A 20,257-nucleotide genomic window follows, 5' to 3' on the forward strand; every position below is an offset into this window, starting at 1 on the left:
AGCAGTGCCTGTTGGACAAGTGAGACAGGGTACTGGGTAGGTTTGGGGCATCATAGGCATTTTTTTTTTTTTTTGTCTCCAAGACCAACTAAAACTCAATACTGATCTTCCCAGTAAGGGCGAGGTGAGGCTGGTTTTCGACAGTGTAGAAGGCCCGCTACGGACAGAGCAGGCCGGCAGGAAATGGCCAACGGAAGAGCGGCCGAGGAGCACAGGCAGCGCACGGTCCCCGTCCGGTCCCTGCCCAGCGCCGCGCAGCCGACCGCCGAGCCATCCCAAGGCGGGCAAGCTCGCGCCTGCGCAGTTCAGCCAACGCGCTCCCCACAGGCGGCTGCCGGAAGTCTGACCTTTGGCTCCGGCTGCTTATTCCCATCCGGGGTCACGTCGATCTTCCGGGTATCTCTGACAGGGCTGTCTACGCCGCCTTTTCGGCGACTTTTTGGTCTTCCGCTTTTTTTTCCTTTCTTTTTGTTGTCGCCGCCCCCAACCTTCCACACCCGCGCGGGCCTGGCCGTGTCGGCAGTCGCCTCGCCGCCGCCCTGCCGGTTCCTGGGTCACCCGCCCGAGCTGGGCCTCGCCGTGCTGCGGGCTGCTCGGGCGGCCGCGTTGGCGGGCGGTGCCGCTGGGCCCTGCTCGGCCCTGCTCGGGCCTTCGGCGTGGACGCCGGTGAGTGGGGGTCTCCGGAGGGGATGCACGCGTGCAGGCCCTGCTCCCCGGCCGGGCGCGCGAAACTTTTCTGAAACTGGCGCTGTGTTTTGCGCGGGAGAGAGAGAGCCTGGCGCTGCCCTGCGGCTCCCGGACTAGGGGCGTTCCCCGGGTGCTGGTCTCGGTGAATAATGTTGGCGCCGCTGGCTTCTCTCTGATTCCGCCTTCTCTCTAGTTCTCTCGCCGCCTCCCGCGCTGTCCTCACTCCCTAGACCGAAAGAGTAAGACTGGCTAGATACTCCCATCTGGTATTCCAAAAGGCCGTGGCGAGCCAAGGTAAATGTCCACATTAATGTGCTATCGTGGAAGGCATTTATCTTTGAGGCATTTAATTAAAATAGCGTGAAGTCCCCTCGGTCAAAACACAGGTTGGGACGGGCTGATTGTTTCCCCGGTCAGATTTCGTGGCTAGGTGCTCCCTCCTTTTATCTGGTTAAGAGCACCAGAGTGGTGGTGGGGCTCCTGTGTTTCCCAGACTGGGATCTAAGTTCTCTGCCTTGGTTTGGCCTCTTTGAGCTTTGTTTAAGAGAAATCGATTGCGCGTAAAAGAAAAGAACAAGATACTTAAGTTTTCTTTCTTGTTTCGCTTCTTTCAGCTTTGTTTAAAAGTAAGATTGTTGATATAAGGAAGAGAAAGAAACGATGCAAGTACGGTTAGAAAATTAAGTACGTGGGTTTTTTGTGTGTCTCTTGTGTTTGAATACAGATGCACTACTATCATATCGTTCAGTCCTACCAGGCTTTGGTGTGCTAACCACGATAACATTTTTAATTTGCACTGACTAATAACTGGTATTAGAAACATTACTTAGTAGTGTGAATAGTCCCAATTGTATGGGATCTAGAAATGTCCCGTACTACATAGACTCCGTGTGAAACAGGCCAGTTTTCAGTTATTTGAGAAATGTCCATTTGGAGCCGTGTTGCTAGAGTTTCCTTTTAACTCTTGGATGGAATTTAATTCTTAATAAAGAAAGGAGTGCTCCGTTAAAACCCGAAGGTGGTTTTGACAGTGGGCGAGCAGGATTTAGGAGTTAGACTTTTTCTGTTGTGGAGAAAAGAACTGAACATTTTAGGGGATCAAAGATACTTAGTTAATGTGAACAGAGAACTTGATTTAACCATTCAGTTCTTGTTTGGATTAGGGAGGTGCTGCTTTCCAAGGAGTCTTGGTGAAGAGACCATTATGTAAACTTGAGTCTTCTATAACTTGTCGGAGAGATCAATTGGAGGACAATAATTAAGTTGCAAATTAAGAGACCAAATACTGTTATCATTAGAAATTCTTTCTGAACTATTTATCTTGTCTCAGTCTGCTCATTTGCATATAAATCTGTATTAATCTTGCACTAGTTTAAGCATATTAGAGAAAGCAGTCTTTAAGGGTCTTTTCTCAGGGCAAGAACCAGTATCATGGTTTTAAAAACAGTAATGATTTTACCTAGGTTATTCTGTTTCACTGTTTAGTACAGATTAAAAAGCCAGTAATTCAAGGTAAGAAAAGTTCGATGCTGGGGGCTGGAGAGATGGCTCAGTGGTTAAGAGCATTGCCTGCTCTTCCAAAGGTCCTGAGTTAAATTCCCAGCAACCACATGGTGGCTCACAACCATCTGTAATGAGATCTGGTGCCCTCTTCTGGCCTGCAGGCATACACACAGACAGAACATTGTATACATAATAAATAAATAAATATTAAAAAAAAAGAAAAAAGAAAAGTTCGATGCTATCCATTTCTGGATGTTAGTATAAAATTTATCATACTACCGCAGATAGCAAAGAATAATTTTTTACAGATTGTCTGTAATGAGGAAGCTTCATTAAGACTACAAAGAAACCGGGTCTTTAATCCCAGCACTCTCTATGAGTTCAAGGCCTGGTCTACAGCACTGTGAGTTCCAGGACAGCTAGGGCTATTACACAGAGAAACCCTGTCTCGAAAACAAAGCAAAGCAAACAAACAAAAACTATAAATTAGTTAAAATTTTATGAAGTTCTGGTATAGTGATTTTATTTCATTAAACTATATTTTTATAAAGATTCCTTATGCTTTGCTATTGAGTCTAGCGTAGCCTTGGCTATCCTGGAACTTGCTTTATGGACCAGGCAGGCCTTGAACTCACAGAGATCCTCCTGCCTCTGCCTTTCCAGTAGTGGCATCAAATGTGTGTGGCACTACATCTGGTTCCCTTGTATTTTTGCAATAGATTATTGTTTCAGTATCATTACAATCATGATACTGACTTCATTTCTCTAGATGGTCAGATAGGCTATTTGTGGGGGTGAACATCGAATACTATTTGTTAATTCTTAGGAATGGTTCTATTTTGAAGGTTGCCCAGTTAGGAGTTTGACTTAAGGGTCAAGGTTCTTGAGAGAGCCTGAGTAGTATTTTATTTTAGAAGTACTCCAGAAGAATGAATGCTTCTCAGAGTCAGACTGATCTCTGTGAATTCAAGGCCAGCCTGGTCTGCTTAGAGAGTTCCAGGCCAGCCAGCTTAGGACAGTGAACCCTTTCTCAATAGAATAGTATAATAGAAACTAATGCTCCATTTTTGCATTGGGATATGCTGAACTAGATATATACCCTAGAGTAAAATTTTAATTATTTTTAACAATTTTCTAGGCTTCTAAGCGTAGAATCATTTGGTTTTAATGTTATAGAGTAGTTCTGGGTACTGTATCATCTTTTAACTTCTACTTAGTTTGGAGTTGATTGTGTAATGGGATAGAAATAAAAGTGAGAGGTGTATCCTTAGCATTTTTGCATCTTTAAGTCTGAATGCAGACATATAGGGCCTTATTTGGGTCCAGAAGAAAAAGACAGTTTATTGTTTGTAGTTAAAAGATTGTCTAGATGTTGAACAGTGAACCTCTGTAAATGAACCTGAAATAGCATTTGTTGTTGTTTTTATTTTAGTTTTTCAGATGTGTCTATTATTTTATGTGTGTGTATCACACACATACTAGTATGTGCATGCCTAGTTCCCTGGAAGGAAAGAAGAAGGCATTGGGTTTCCCGGAAGTGGAGTTACAGATAGTTATGAGTCACCATGCAGGTGCTGAGAACCATACCTGGGTCTTCTGTAAGAGCAGGCAGTGCTCTTAACCTTTGAGCACTCCAGCTCCCATGTTTGCTTTTAGAGATGGATTTTTACTCCTATGGAACCCAGGCTGTGCTTAAACTTCAGACCCACCTGCCTGAGCCTCCTGGATTCTGAGATTTCAGACATGCACCACTACTCCTAGCTTTGAAATAGAATTTTGGTGTTGTGTTTTTTGAGACAATCTTATGTCCAGGTTGGCTTTGAACTTGATGTGTCTTCTCAACTAGTCTCAAATGCTGACCATCCTTCCAAGTGCTGGGATTTCAGGTGTGTGCCACTATGCATGACTTAAAATAGAACTTTTTAATTCTAGTTTTTCTAAGTAGAGATGGCTTCTTTTAGTTAGGTCTATAGTTTCTGTATTCCTGCAAAATGAAATGTCAAGCAAAATTTGTTATAGCTAATCACTTAATGACTTTTTTTTTTATAACTCCCATGAAAAAGGTTGTTTTAAAATGAGAAGTTAGTTCACGGAAGTGGAATTAAGGGAACCAAATCTTAACCATCATGTCCCTCAAAACAGTGAAATTCAGAGAGTACAGGTCAGCAGATATAAAAAAAATAACAAAACCAAGCAACCCCTACCCCCCAATAATAGGAAGTACAGACTTCATGGAAGAATTTCCTATAGACAATACTTTGTTTCTGGTAAAAATTAGAGTCAGGCATTTGGAATGAGGTATGATAATGGTGGTAAGTTGCCTGTCCACTACTTAAGATGAAACTTGGACTGATGAAACTGATTCATAGTGGTCAACCTAGGAAATTTTAATCCCATAGAATTGGAAAACCAAGGAACAAAATTTGTATGTGTGAGTTTTAGTTGCTTTTCAGGCTCCCTTCCATCCCCATTCTGTTGATTCTAACAGTTTTTCTAATCCTTTTAATGTCATTCTCTAATACATTTATCTGTTTAGGCTTTGTTTTTCTTCTGATAAAAAAATAAAGCTTTTGTAGTTCATTCTCTGATTTGCTTATCAGAAAAGAAAATTTAGCATTTTTTGTAACCTGAATAATCTTTGACATACATACTATATACACACCTAAAACTTGACATATCAGTATATAATTTCATAATATAAAATGTGTAAATATACTGTATAATATATAGTAAATGATATGTAACAAATACAACAACTAAATTGGTATATTTAATGGTTATATTATTATAAGAAACATATTGCCAGGCTGTGTGTGGTGGCTTGTGTCTTTCATCCTAGCATTAGGAAGCTTAGGCAAGCAGATCACTAAATTGGAAGCATCCTGGTCTACAGTCATGGCAACACGGAGAAACCTTTTCTCAAAAAAAAAAAAAAAACCCAACAACAACAACAACAAAAACCCCCAAAACTGCTGGGCAGTGGTGGCACACACCTTTAATCCTAGCACTTGGGAGGCAGATTCCTGTGAGCTCGAGGCCAGCCTGTTCTACAAGAGCTAGTTCCAGGGTAGGCCTGATAGCTACAGTGAGACCCTGTTTTGGAAAAAAAGAAAAAAAGAAAAGAAAAACACTCAGATGTGATATGGAAATGATGGGAGGAAGGGTAGATTATTGAATCTACTTTACTCCAAAATTTAATCTCAAAATATTTTACATCAATAAGAATTTTAGTTTATTGGTACAAATTTAAAGTTATTTCTGTTATGCTGTATGTGTGTTTCTACTTTTGTTTGGGATATTATATTTAAGCAACTCATTTAAAAATATAATGTATAGTTAAAAATACAGGTTAATAGTCATCTATAATTGTCAAACTTATAGTTATGTAAGGTATGTATTCAAGGGTAAGCATATATTTAGATAGATGGTCTTCAAATACTTCAAAGACCTACAGAATATGGCATTTAAAATGTTTTAATAATATAAGACTTTTTATGACAGTGAGACATTTCTGCTCCTGGCAGCACTAATCTACTTTAGAGAAGATGATGGGCATCAAAGAAACTCCATATGGAGTTTGTTTTCTTTATGGCCAAAGCTAGTCATGTGGGCAAAGAAACTGATGATGATTTTTTTATCCAAACTGAACCAGCAGGACACATACAAGACGACTGCTGAACTTTGCCAAGACAAGGTAGGACAGTCCATCAGAATTCCCTGCTTCACAGGAAAGTCTGTCAGATATCCTAGGTTTGTAGGCCAGAGTAGATGCCCCAGTATTGCAAAGGAACTTTGGGTGACTGTCCAGGCAGCCTGATGTTCCTGCCATTAGATAACATTTTATCCTTCTGGGGTCCTTGAAGGAGTTAAAGACTAAATAGTTAAACTTACAGTTTTTTTTTTTAAATTATGACAAAAAGCAAATTAGGTATAAAACTTTAGACTCACAAAGATAGGATAGATAATAGAGTATTTTCTCTGATTTTGCTAAATACAAATAGATTAGATATTATGTCTGTAATTCTTATTTAATAACTGTTTTGTTGTATATAATTTTACTATGTTAAAGCTAAAACCTTCCTTTTTAATTAGAAAAAAAGGGGGACATACTGTGGAAAAATCGTCTGTACTCTTTTGTAAATTATGCTCTGATTGGTCTAATAAAGAAGCTGATTGACCAATAGCCAGGCAGGATAAGGTTAAGCAGAAAAGCCAAAATGAGAAGGATAGGAAGAGAAAGGGCGGAATTGGAGGAGTTGCCAGCCAGATGCTGAATGAATTGGACACACAAAATGGGATAGAGGTAAAGGCCATGAGCCTTGGGACAGTACCTGGATTAATAGAAATGGATTAAATTATAAGAACTAATTAATAACAAGCCTGAGTTATTGGCTGAGCATTTATAATTAATAAAGCCTCTGTTTGGTAATATGGATGTTGGCTCCTGGGGCCAGAAAACTCCGCCTGCACTAATAATTCATTGAATACTCTATAAAGTTTCTTTTCTTTTTTTTTTTTTAAAAAAGTATCCTTCTGTGTAGTGACTTTTATTAGTACTAAAGTATTATTGTTTTCTATTTTCAAGAGGATTATATCATTTCCTTTTTTTGTTTTCTTCAAATCCTTTCATTTGCCTCTTCTTGCTTTCTTTTGAATTCACAGCCTTTTTTCAAATTGTTGCTTGCATATATGTAAACACAATATATACTTAATTATAACCTGTTCAGCTTGTATATATTACTTGTATGTATTATTTTAGGGCTGACCATTCGGTATTGGATAGCCAATTGGTGTGCTCTTTGCTGGGGAAGACTATTTCTCCCATGCTCAGCATGCCTTCCTTGACTGTAGTTCTTTGTGTATGAGTGTAGCCTCTTTCATTACTAGGAGACACAATCTCACAGCAAACTCCGTGATCCTCTAGCTCTTAGATCTTCCTAGCCCCTCTTCCCACAGTGTTCTCCATGCCTTAGGTGTGGAAATTGTGTTGTAGATCTAGCCTTTGGGACTGGGCTATGTGATTCTGCATTTTCATTGGTTGTGGTTTTCATAATGGTCTTTGTTTATTTTAAAGAGAATTTTCCTTAACGAGAGGTGAGAACTGCAGTAATCTGTGGGTATTAAGGACAAATATTTAGAATATGGTTAGGCATTATGTTAGTTTAGTAAAGTGATGCTTGTTGGGTCTCCTCCAAGATCCATAATTGACTAGTAGGTTTTCCAGTACCAGGCATGACCCTCTTGTTGAGTTGAATTAAAGAGCTCTTGGTTACTGCCAAGGCATGCATGCCACTACTTCACCCTTAGGGTTATCGTGCAATGTTAGTGTTGGTTGTGGTTCATAGGCATCATAGCTCAGTTGGACTGTTGGTTGCTTCTCTCCTTTGGAAGCTTTCATGGTATCTTCAGGTACCATGACAGCTAATCTTCAGGTCAGTTCCAGCTCAGGCCTCTGGACTCTGTGTATTAAGTGCATGGTGTCTTCAGGAATAGGGACTTAACTTTCCACCTCTGTGGGGGAAACCAAGGGCAGTAGCAATAGCCTGTAATGCTATATATATTGAATGTTTGTTTGATATAGTTTCTGCTTATTTCCTATTTCTTTTTCCTCCCTCTTTGGTGATCTGTGGATGCATTATTTTGAATATGAGGTACTAGAAATCTAAATGAAAGCTTCTTATATGTGAGTGGTACCTGGTGGCTGTTAGCATTTCTTGTAGGTAGGCTGAGCACGTAATTCTGTTGACTTTTTTGGTGGTAGACCCTTAACTTTTACTGTGTTTTATTGTTTTTTTCTTATATTGTATACTGTCTCTCAGTTGAGAATTTTAAGAAAATGGTCAGGCAAGTATCATTTTTAATTTGTTTTCTTTTTTTTTTTTTTTTTTTTTTTTTCAATTTTCGAGGCAGGGTTTCTCGGTAGCTTTGGAGCCTGTCCTGGAACTAGCTCTGTAGATCAGGCTGGCCACGAACTCACAGAGATCCGAGTGCTGGGATTAAAGGTGTGCACCACCACCTCCCGGCTCTTGATTTTGGTATGCTATCTCACCCATCTTTTTGAAGATCTTTGCTGGATTAGTCATTGGAAAAAAGCATCTAGTGTCTTACTAGGTTAGTGATGTGTTCTGATTGTCCTCTATAGTTTTCCTCCCTCTGTGGAACTGTTTGATTGCAAGTCTTTTATATATAACTGCTGAGAAGAATCTTGGAATTTTATGAGTTAGTAGGTGACACATATTCCTTGTTTCTTCAGATAATGTAAAGTACCATATCCTACATATCAGGTTATCACACGATAGCATGTACTTTTTATGAGTTAGGTTGTGAATAAATGTAAGGATCTGTGCAATTTAATTAAATCTCTTAAATGATTTCTTTTGTTGTTTTGAATAGTGGTGGTAAAAGTTATGTTGCTGTTAAGGTAAATTGATTAGAGCATATTCATCAGAAAATTTGAAACATGCACACTATTGAAAGCCTTTGAATGTGGTTTAGATTTTAAATGAGCTATTAGTGATTTGTTGCCCATAGTAGAATTTAAGATGCATTAACTTTCAGAAATAACTTTGCAAATGAAATGACTAATTTGAAGATAATTGTTTTAAGTAGTGATAATACTAACCAAAGAGTTCTGTGTCTTTAAGCTATAATAATTTAGTATTATCCTTTAAAATTATAGGTAGAAGAATACATGTTCACCCTCAGTGAGCAAGAGCATGTTCCCAAACTCAATTTTGGGTCGTCCTCCCTTCACTCCAAACCACCAACAGCATAATAGCTTCTATGCTCTCTCACCAACTCTTTATTCACACCAGCAACTTATTGATGCACAGTACAACTTCCAAAATGTAGAGTAAGTATGCTGTTGTTTTGGACCATGTCATGATGCTCTGTTTTTTCTTTGGTATAATGTTGTTGTATGCAATATTTGAAAGCAAAGAAAATATTATTAAACTTTGTTTTCTTTTTTCTGTTTGTGTGGAATTTTTGGTTCTAAAGAAAAATATTTATGTTATTATTCTGTTTTTGGTAGCTTGTCTAGAGCTGTGACCTTACAGCCCCTGACATATGGAACTGTCAGTCCAATACAGACCTCCACATCCCCATTGTTTCGAGGAAGGAAGTAAGTATTTTTCAACTGTTTTTTTAAAAAATATAGTCGACTGTGTAGCAGCTGTATGAAATTATATGGAGAATATGGCCTAGGTTTTGTTTTCTGATACCTATGCAGTTAGATTAGTCAAAGAATTTTAAAACTTCTTTGGGTTCAAACATTTTAATAAATCTGGAGTTGTTTTATTCTTGCCACTGTGTGTTTTAGATGGAATAAAGCTATATTTCTTTAGAAATCTGTGTTTTAATTGACAATTTTAACCTTATCAGATGCCTTCTTAGGAATTTACTAGGGTTGCCATAGCAAAGTGCTGTAAACTGACAATTGATGCTATAAGGAGACTAAAAATCGAGATCATACTTAGCATGGCTCTGTTCCTTTGCAGCTTCCTTAGCATGTAGATTCCTGTTCTTGTACTGTGTATTCTTTTCTATGTGGTGATTTGATCTCTGCAGGACACATTATAACAGATTAGGGTCCATCCTCCAGGAGCCCAGTTACTCTTAACTGTCTTTTGAAAAGTTTTATCTTGTAAGACACTTTTTGATAGTTTTTTTTTTTCTGAGCCATGTTTTCATATATATATATATATCCCCTTGGCTGTTCTGGAACTAGCTCAGTAGACGTGACTGGCCCCGGACTCAGAGAGATCCACTTGCCTTTACCTTCCACTAAGTGCTGGAATTAAAGGCGTGCCCTACCACACCTGGCTGATATAAGGCTTTTTTTTTTTTTTTTTTTTGGTTTTTCGAGACAAGGCTTTCTATAGCCATTTCAGATACCAGTCAATTTTAAAATAAATAATAGAATTTCAGAGGTATTTGTTAAAATAACATTTCATAATATTTGTACAGTATACCTTTTAAAACCTATTTGATCATTTTATAGTTTCTGTGTTTAGTTAAAAATAATAGTAATTTAAAATGTAGTAGTGTTCTAAAAACTTTAAAATAGTGTCATTAAGTCTCATTGTTATCTTCTGCTTATACAAAAGCTGTAAGATACAGAAGTTATAGTTATTCAAGCAGAGATGGTATAGCTGCTTCTAGAACCAAGGCTATGATAAACATAAGTTTTTCTGGATTATCATTGGGAAAGTTATATATGATTCTAAGAATATTGACTTTGTTAGTTTTATAATTTTGATATTGCCTTAGTAACCAATTGGTAACTCATGAGTGAAGATTAGTTTAATTAGTTCATAGTAACAGATATTGTTAAAAATTAAGATTTGTATTTTTAATTGAAGCTACTCAGTGTATATGTTTAAACTCAAGTTTAAAAAAAGCAAATGTACTTTTACGTGTCTAGCCCTATATATGTTTATTTATGAGTAGGAGTTCCAGATCTATAAAGAGTTAGAATACTCTTGGAGGAATAGTTTAATAATAAACTTTTAGATGGCATTGGCCCATAGGATTTTAGAGCTTGAAAGATATTTGACCATTTTCTGTGACAAAATATTTCATGTGAACAGCTTAGGTTATCAATGAAATAAATATCATTTTCCCTGTCAAATTACTCATTTTTACTCTTCCTGGTACTGGGGTCTGAGCCCAGGGCTTCACAGGTACTTGGCAGGTTCTTTGTGCTTACCTAATTATTTTCTTGTTATTTTGGAAATTTTCAAACTTTCTGAAAAATGTAAAAGTATATTTTCCCTTGATTTATTAGTTGTAAAGTTTAACTGTGTTTCTTTTTTTCTCTTTTCTCATTCTCACACTTTTTCTCCAAATTATAGTAAAGGAACTGTTGACATTATTAACTTTATCTGAAAATACTTCAGCCTTTTCCTTATCAAAGTAAAAACATTCCCCTATGTAACCAGAATGCTTTACTTATGCCCATATATCTGTGTTAATGTATATTATCTGAAATGCAGCTTGTTTTCAAGTGTTTCCTGTTGTCTAATACCCTTTATAGCTTTTATAAAAATGTCAATTTATTTAGTTTTTCCCATTGATGAGGTAGAACATAGGTATATTCAAAGAACCTTTAAAAAATGTCACACACACATCACTCAGTTTATTTACCCTCTTGTTAGAATTTATCTTTAATTCTTAGTGCTTGTGTAATCCCACAACTATGCATTTTTCTGTATTGTTTTCACTGTGGGGGATAACTCATTTTGGTAAATCAAAAGCCATTAATTATCTTTGTTTTTGGAAGACATTGGAAGGCATCTCTTGTTCTTAAGATGAATATTAAAAGTCCACTAGGGAGTTAGTAATGTAATTCTATCCAAAGAGCCGCAGTGCTGTTATTATCTGTTTCTATATTTGTATGCTTCTGTTGTCAGAAAGTTGTGTCTCTAGTCACTAAGGTGTATTTGCTTGCTTTCAGGAGAATAAGCGATGAAAAAGCCTTTCCTCTTGATGGTAAACGACAGCGTTTCCATTCACCCCACCAAGAGCCAACTATAATTAACCAGATAGTGCCTTTATCAGGTGACCGAAGATACTCCATGCCGCCATTGTTTCACACACACTATGTACCAGATATAGTAAGATGTGTTCCACCTCTTCGAGAAATTCCACTGTTAGAACCTAGAGAAATCACACTGCCTGAGGCCAAAGATAAGGTAATTATAATGCAGATGTTCATGTAGCCTTTTGGAAATTTCACATAAAAAATGTATTAAAAGGATCAGGAAAACCTAATTTTCTACCATTTAGAATATGTGCTTTTTTTGAATGTTTAAAGTTTTATTTACTTTCTAAATTTCACTTTGATTTTTTTTTCCTAGCATAAGTACATTTGTCAGGATCAGATTTTTTCTGATTTACAGATTTGAGATAAGAGCCTAAAAGATTTCATTTCTTAGTTGTTGGAGAATTCTCCTACAACTGGTTCTTTCTCAAATTAATTATTAATGGTGGTAGTGGTTGGTTTTTGAGGCAGTCTCTTCATATAGCTCTGGCTATCCTGGATCTCACTCTATAGACAAGGATGGCCCAGAACTCAGAGATCTGGCTGCAAGTGCTCAGATTAAAAGTGTGTACCACCATGCCCAGTGAAACTTCTTTTTACTCTAAAAGACATGAATATTCATATGGTAATTGTAATAAAATGTTAAAAAGTATTGTCTTTTGGACTTTCTCTGAGAAGATATACATTAAATGGTGTGATCATGAAAGACTTACAAGGGGCTGAAGAGATGGCTTAGAGTTTAAGAGCACTGACAGCTCTTCAGATGTCCTGAGTTCAGTTCCCAGCAACAACATGGTGGCTCACAACCATCTGTAATGAGATCTGGTGCCCTCTTTAGACATGCAAGTATACATGCAGGCAGAATATTGTATACACAGTAGATAAAAATAAATTAATAAAGATTTATCAAAAAATCAGTAACAATTATTTTGATTAAATGAAAGTACTTGCTCCTCCTTGGACAATGATGTTAGTGTTGGGAACAAAGAGTTCTTTACTGTCTAATAGAAGAATGTTGCTGTCCTCTGTAGGTGATTGGGAAGGGTGTATAATGTCTACCATCCTTTTGTTTGTAGAGTGATACTGTAAACTCTCCCCTCCTTTCCCTCCTCTCTATTCCCTCCTTTTCTTTCTTCACAGAGTCTTGCTTTGTAGTTCAAGCTGGCCTTAGATTGAAACTCACCCTTTTCAAATGTACAAATCAGTAGATTTTACTAAGTTCACAAAGTTGTGCAGTTATCTCTTTCCAAAACATAACACTTCCAAGAAAGTTTGTACCTCAACAGTGTTCATTTTCCTTCCCACTTTCTGTAAGTAGAATTCTTTGATCTATGGCCATTTGTGCCCAGTTTCTTTCATTTAGCATAATGAAAGGGTTTATCCATGTTTGTTTTTATTTTCAAGACTACTTGCCATGTCGTTTAGACGAGCCTTGAACACATTATGTTTCTACCTCAGCTCACTGAGTGTTGAAACTGCATTTCTTTTCAGTAGGATGATATTTTGTTGTGTAGATATATACCATATCAGTCTAATGGACTTTTAGGTTTCTGCTTCTAGCTTTTATGAATAATGGTGCTGTAATGTCTTGTGTACAAAATTTTGCATGGATATTTGTTTTCACTCTGTTGATACATACACAGGAGTGAAATTGTTGGGTAATATGGTAAAATATGTTTGACCTTTTAGGAGCATTTTAATTTTAATTTCCCATTGGTTTTGTCTAGCATTTCCTGAACATTGCCAAGATGTTCTGGAAAGTAGATTTTATATGTAGACAGATGTTCCACTTTCTTTACATCCCTGTCAACACTTGTGACATTTATTTGTGATTCTCTCTCTTTTTAATTCCTTGCAGTACTAGAGATGGAACCCAGGGCTTTCAACATGCTAGGCAAACACTGAACTACTGTTGAGGTTTATTCTTATCTTGCCTCTTTTTATTAGAGCTGTTCTGGTATGAAATTGGTTTCAGTTTCCATTCCCTAATGTCATTTGCTTATTGGACATTTCCTTGGAGAGATGTCATTCATATTCAGAATTTAGTAGGTAGATTTCTTGTTGATGACCTCTAAAGCTGAAAACCTTTTCATTTCTATGTATTCAGTTTATTAGTTTCTTTACTTATTTATAGTTTATTTATTCAGCTTCTTTGGTTGCTTTGCTGTTATTGTTGAATCTCAGAAACCACCACTCAATGCAATGTCTTGAGTATTGATGCCTGTCTGTTATAAGATTTGTTAATTTATTTTGAGACAGGGCCTCATTATGTAACTCTGGCTAGCCTGAAACTTGATATGTAGACCAAGCTGTCCTTGAACTCACATATATCTCCTGAGTGCTAGAGTATATTCTAAGAATTTTTACTTTTAAGTTCTTTAGGACTTGGATCCATTGAAGTAGGCTTCAGCTATATTCTACTTGTTGATTCATTTGTCACGCGATTATTCATTAAAAAAAACTTTATCCCTTTTGTGCCAACATTTTCCTTATTATGAAGTAAGAACAATTAGACAAAACCAGTGGGAAAGAGGAGAAAGCAAAGCAAAATGAAAAAAACAATATGGGATGTTCTGGTGCTCTTTCTTCCTCATTTCTCTGTTCCTTCTTTGCTTTCTAAATTTAACTCCTATGTCATAAAGTGAAAACCTATGGTATAAGGCCAATGAGGTGAATTCTCTGAATGGATATATAAATAGTTACTAAATATCAGAAATACATTTTTATATATATTTATGTTTGTAGTTAACTAGTAGAACTAACCAAAGAGCTCACTTTTATATATAGCTTAGGTATATGTTGAATCTATAAATTTAATAATGTATAATTGATATTAGTAATAAACATCTTGTAAGATGTGATTCCATATCTTTCTTTGCTTAATCATATAGAAAAATTTCTCCTAAATCCTGTCTTTGAAATTATGGCATTTCCCCTAGAAAAGTAGAGATAGATTTTATAATTGAATCAATTTCTCTGAGTGATACTAAAGAAAAGTGTTTCTGTTTATTCTTTAAATGAATACTTTATTTCTGGAGGCAGGATCTCACTGTATAGCTCAGGCTGACTTTGAACTCATGATCTTGGTTATACTTTTTGAAAAGTCAGATTACAGGTGTGTGCCACCATACCTGCCTTAAGTGCTCTATTTTTAAGCACTTCTCTGTCCTCTTCTCTGTTCATTGATATCTTTGCTCTTTAGACATTCCATTTGTGTTATATTATTTGTTCATTGATATATTTGCTCTTTAGATATTCTATTCATGTTATATTATTTATTCTTTCAATAACCTTGTAGCATATAGTTATTGTCTCAAATTTTATGTTGTTTAGAAAGTTAAATGGTTTGCTCAAAGTCATATCTAGTAAGTGCTAAAGCCAAGATCTGACAATTGTGTCTAAAAATACAAAGAGGAGAAATTTAATGTCTAGGATAGAGAGACCACATTATGAGACATGGTTGTAACATCACATGACCTGTGATAGTAATAACTAACAATTTTAACTGAGTGTCTGTTGCTGCCAGTAATGTGATAAGCAATTATGTTATCCCCTGTAGAGTGTATAGTGAATACAGTATCTGATGTGAGATAAATAGGCAGTGATTTGGGCCCTTGAAGGCATAGTCCAATGGCATTGAAATTTTTTGAATAGATGAAATAACATAATTACTTGTATTTTGGGAGAACAGAGTTGTTTGGTTTGGAATGAGGTGGCCTTGGGGGTGGAGAGTCATCTCATAGGTTATTAATGTTTCTGGATAAGAGGTACTGCTGCATTAAGTTGTGACAGATGGTAGTGGACGTGATGTGTGAGACAGTGTCCAAGGAAGGTGGATAGGGTTTTGCTTTGTGTTAAGCTTGGCTACATATTCACAGTCCTCCATTCTCTACTTCCCAAGTGCTGGGATTACATATGTGCACCATTTTGACCCATATGTAACTGTAATGGGTTTCGCGTAAGCATTGTTAGAATTTCCTTATTTTTGTGATGCAACAGACACTGAGTACTTATTGTAATGTCTGGGATTATGTTGTTCGACTTCAGTTAACCAACTGTTGTGAGTCTTTCTCTGTCCTGCCAATCAGCTCCTAAATCACAACACAGAGACTTATTATTAATTATGATTGTTCATCAGTAGCTTAGGCTTCTTTCTAACTAGCTCTTATAGCTTAAATTAACCTGTATATTAATCAACATCCTGACACATGACTTTTACCTTTATCCCATTTTGTGTATCTGACTTGTTCTGTGGCTATCTTGCCTCTCTGTCCTTCTTCTTCCCAGCATTCTTTGTACCTGAAAATCCAGCCTGACTATTGGCCATTTAGCTTTTTATTAAACCAATTACAGTGACATATCTTCCTATGGTGTGAAAGACTATTCCACAACAACAAGCATTTTCTTTAAATGACCAGATAGCAAATATTCTAGGTGTTCAAGCTATTTGAGTTATTAGCTCTTTTTTCCCTCCCCACTTAATAAAATGTGAAAATAATTTAACTTGTTCATACATAACAGACTAGAAGCTGTATTTGGCCTATGGACCCTAGTTTGCCAATCCTTCTGTCTGGGTAAATAAAATCTAACCCTTATATGACATTTAATTTTTATATTAACCATTTTTACATAATTTATTACAAATTTGGGTACCTATATCTTGATATGACAAATAGCAAACATGTACATAAAATGTCAATAATAGTGTTATTAAACCTCTCAGCTTTAACTTAACCATTCCAACATTATGTGACTACAATGTACCAACATAGGAGCAATCTTAATTTAGTTCATATTTTCCTTTTTAATTAGGGTCAGCTTCCAGTTTTTAAGTATTTCTCATGAATATATGCACATTTCTGTGTTTTGTTTTTTGGCATTGCAACTGTATCTCTGTTAATGTAGCTTCTTTTTCTCCTCTTTCATCTTCTGACTATTCTTGATCTTTCACTTTTCCATGTAAAACACATTTTCTTAATTTTTTGAATGAAGGCTTCTGTTTTGTTTTGATTATTTTGACTCTGTGTACCTGTTTCAGGAGAATTGATTTGTTTACAGTTTCTCATCTGTTAACATGGTATAGCTATTTATTTTTGTTTGGAGATAGGATCTTGTATAGGATCTTGTTCTGTTGACCATGCTGACCTCAAACTAACTCACACCAGTCAGTCCTCTACCTCCCAAATGCTGGGATTACAGGCATAAACATCCCAGGCTTACCTCTTCTCTTTTTTTTTTTTTTGGTTTTTCGAGACAGGGTTTCTCTGTTGCTTTGGTGCCGGTGCCGGAACTAGCTCTTGTAGACTAGGCTGGCCTCGAACTCAGAGTGCTGGGATTAAAGGCGTGTGCCACCACCGCCCGGCACCTCTTCACATTTTTGATGTCTCTTGCATCAGTATTATGGTGGATTTCAGCCTGTAAATTCTGCAGAGCTTTTGGAAAATATACTTGTTAATAATTTCATGCAGTTTGCTTCTGTCATAAGGTTTTTCAGTATAAATTTTTCTTGTTAGTATATGTGATTTAAATTGTTCTTTATCTTCTTAGCAAGTTAAAGTGAGAAAAGGCCTTTAAAATATGTAAAATGCTCTTATGTCTCCAGGGAAATGTTTTTCACTTTGGCAGTGTTTATTCATTCTTATAAAAACTTTATGGAAATTATTTCACATCTTTTTCAGGTATTATTCCTAAGCCTTTTTTGTTTTGTTTTTATTGTTTTCATTTTGAAATTTATTCTTTTTGGGATTTTAGTCCCCTACCCCAATGTTATTTATGTTTGAGTGAGATAGATACTTTTTCTGTGCTCCTTTTAGATGGGGAAGGCTAGGCAGGCTAGCCTCATGTTTATGAGCCTTTTCTGTTTTCCTTCTGTTGTCTAGACTAGGAATTTTTGCTTTTACATTATTGATGCTATTAGAGCAAATATTTCCAGGGCCAGGCCCGTGTCCTGTAAGATGATTAGTTGTGTCACTGGTCTTCCATGCTCTACTCCTTGCTATGGTAACTAAAATAGTTTCCACACATTACTATCTCTCTGTAGTTAGAATCTTTCCCGACCTTTCCTTTACCTCTGACAGCCCTGCCTTGTTTAGATTCCAGGACCTGACAGTATTTTTGTTAGTGTTTTTGTTTGTTTCTTTATAAGGGAGTTTTCATTTAAGTTTGAGGTTCCTGAACTTTTAATGGTCTTGGTTTGCTTATAAATTATAGCTTGTGAAGGTTTCTCCTAGAATTGTATATTTTCTACATTGAGGGAACCCTCAGTTTTGAGGCATAGAAGCAAAAGGTAGTAGCTAGAGACCATCTGATTTCTGGGAATTTGATTGTAGGGCTATTCTAATGCTCTTTCCCTTCTTACTGCTTTACTGCTTTGATACTGTGCCATTCTGGTGTTTGACCTTCACTGGTCATGTTTGGGGTTCATGAAGAACACCTACCTAGTCAGTTAGGTGTGTTTGTTGCCAGTGTTTGGTTTTAGTTTAGTTTCATCTGTTTTATTCTCCTACTTGTTGTTTCTTTTATTGTGGGGCAGGTATTTACAGAATTTTTTTAAAAATTATGTCTGTTTCATAGTCTAGTTGTCAACAACTCTTGAACCTTCTTAAATATTCTGAATATAATTTAAAAAATAACATCTTGCCAGGCGGTGGTGGCACACGCCTTTAATCCCAGCACTCGGGAGGCAGAGGCAGGCGGATCTCTGTGAGTTTGAGGCCAGCCTGGTCTACAGAGCTAGTTTCCAGGACAGGCTCCAAAGCTACAGAGAAACCCTGTCTCAAAAATCAAAACAGAACAAAAACAAACAAAAAAACATCTTAAATGATGAATGAGACTTTTTGTCTGGTCATACGTAGACTGTGAGAGGCTTAAGAGAGGCTGAAAACACAAAAGAGATTGAAGAATTGTTGAAGGTGTTTCTGCTCCTGAGGTGAACAACAGGCTTAGATATTAAAAAAAAAAAAAAAAAAAACCACTGGTAGAGGGCCATGGCAACAGGATACTTTGTCTTAACAGAAGGAAAGAGGTGAGATTTCCTTCAGAGCTATTAATTTATGTGCTTTAGCAAGATGAGGACTTATATTTGGTATTTTTAATTTTCTTAGTTTCTCCCCCCTTTTTTTTTCTTTTGAGACAGGATCTCATGTAGCCTAGGCTGTCCTGGAATTTTCTATGAAGCCAAGGATGGCCTTGAACTCCTGATCCTCCTACCTCCATCCTCTTGAGTGCTGGGATTTGCAGATGTGCACCACTACGCTTGGCTTTTCTTAGAAAAATATTAATATGAGCTATCTGCAAGAGAAAGTAAGTTTAGGCAGTAAACATTTTGGAATGAAATAGTGAAAAATGGGAACAGTATCTAAGCAGAGACAGGAGAGTAAAGGCTGAGTGATGCTAAGGACACTAAACTAGGCTAACCTTTATACCAAACCTTTGAAAGACTTCCCTAAAAGTTTTCAGTTTTGTCTTTTAGTACCTTAGGTTTACTTTTAGTGTTTTCTTTGCCTTCAGATGAGGATTTTGCAGCATAAACATTAGAGCCTGAGGGATAAAGTTTCAAAGGCATGATGAAAGAGATGGTTTGGGAGACGTATTCTGGGATAGTGGCTGCATAGGATAGGGCATTAGGATCATTTGGGTGCTGATGGAATGGAAGAAAAAGCATTTCAAGGGACTCCTGACTAAGTCTAGAGCAGATCCATTAGAGGTGGGGGTGATAAGAGACTGTGTCGAACAGGAAATTGAAGCTGAAGTAGTATAATGGGATTTAAAATATCAGGACTAGAACACATAGCTATGAGAGTACACAAGTGAGAAATACTATAGTGAAAGAATTTCAGAAGTAGAGTATATTATGATAAGTATAGCTCACTACAGATAAGGGCATCCTTTATCATCTTACCATCCTGTGCTAATGGCAAGAGTTGGGGTGAAAGGGAAATGTTAACATAACTATTTAAATAAGGGAGATTGGCAGATGGTAACTTCATTGGAAGAAGTCAGGGTTCAGAGAAAGTTATAAAAACTAGAATAGAGGGTAGTTTGTTTGAATGTGGAAGATGGGAATGTTCTAAAACCTGCTCTTTATGACATTCATCAGTAAGACCACTAGAAGGAGAAAAAACTTCTTGAGAGAAACCTATAGTAAATATTTTAGAATATGTAATGTACATATGGTTTCTATTGACTACTCTTATTTACTTTGCATATTCTTCCTTGTGATTATGACTCTTAAAAGTATAAAAATTATTCATGATCCTCATAAAAACAGACAGTGCCGAAAAGGTGTTAGTTTGCTGAGCTACAATTATACTCATGAATTATCTGACTACTTTACTGTCAATTAAATAATATTTTATTTTTTAAATTTATGTATAGTTCAGGCCATTCTTTGTATGTGAGTAACAATAGCTTTGAATCAGAAAGTGTTAAGAAGAGAGTATGTATTTTTTAATGTTGTCATTGATTTATACTGCTTAGTAGAGTAGTTATAAATTTCTGACTAAATATTTTGTTTTTTTTTTT

General features: G+C 36.6%; 1 protein-coding gene across 8 annotated transcripts in view; it reads left to right on the plus strand.

Moving 5' to 3' along the window:
• Nucleotides 1-20,257, plus strand: part of Tent2 (terminal nucleotidyltransferase 2) — a 60,157-nt gene that overhangs the window by 8,462 nt on the left and 31,438 nt on the right. For 3 of the 8 annotated variants that reach the window (XM_050153780.1, XM_050153783.1, XM_050153784.1), the window contains exons 1-4: nt 365-666; nt 8,870-9,043; nt 9,224-9,313; nt 11,648-11,885. In XM_050153780.1, coding sequence (XP_050009737.1) covers nt 8,907-9,043; nt 9,224-9,313; nt 11,648-11,885 — 465 coding nt within the window. In that variant the 5' untranslated portion in view covers nt 365-666; nt 8,870-8,906. Of the gene's footprint in view, nt 1-363; nt 667-880; nt 982-8,869; nt 9,044-9,223; nt 9,314-11,647; nt 11,886-18,865; nt 19,037-20,257 lie in introns of those variants that run through there. The other 5 variants (XM_050153781.1, XM_050153785.1, XM_050153782.1 and 2 more) reach the window with 5 other exon arrangements.

The sequence above is a fragment of the Alexandromys fortis genome, unplaced genomic scaffold (assembly GCF_014885135.2).
Source record: "Alexandromys fortis isolate MF-2015 unplaced genomic scaffold, M_Fortis_MF-2015_v1.1 scaffold_79, whole genome shotgun sequence".
Taxonomy (NCBI): Eukaryota; Metazoa; Chordata; class Mammalia; order Rodentia; family Cricetidae; genus Alexandromys; species Alexandromys fortis.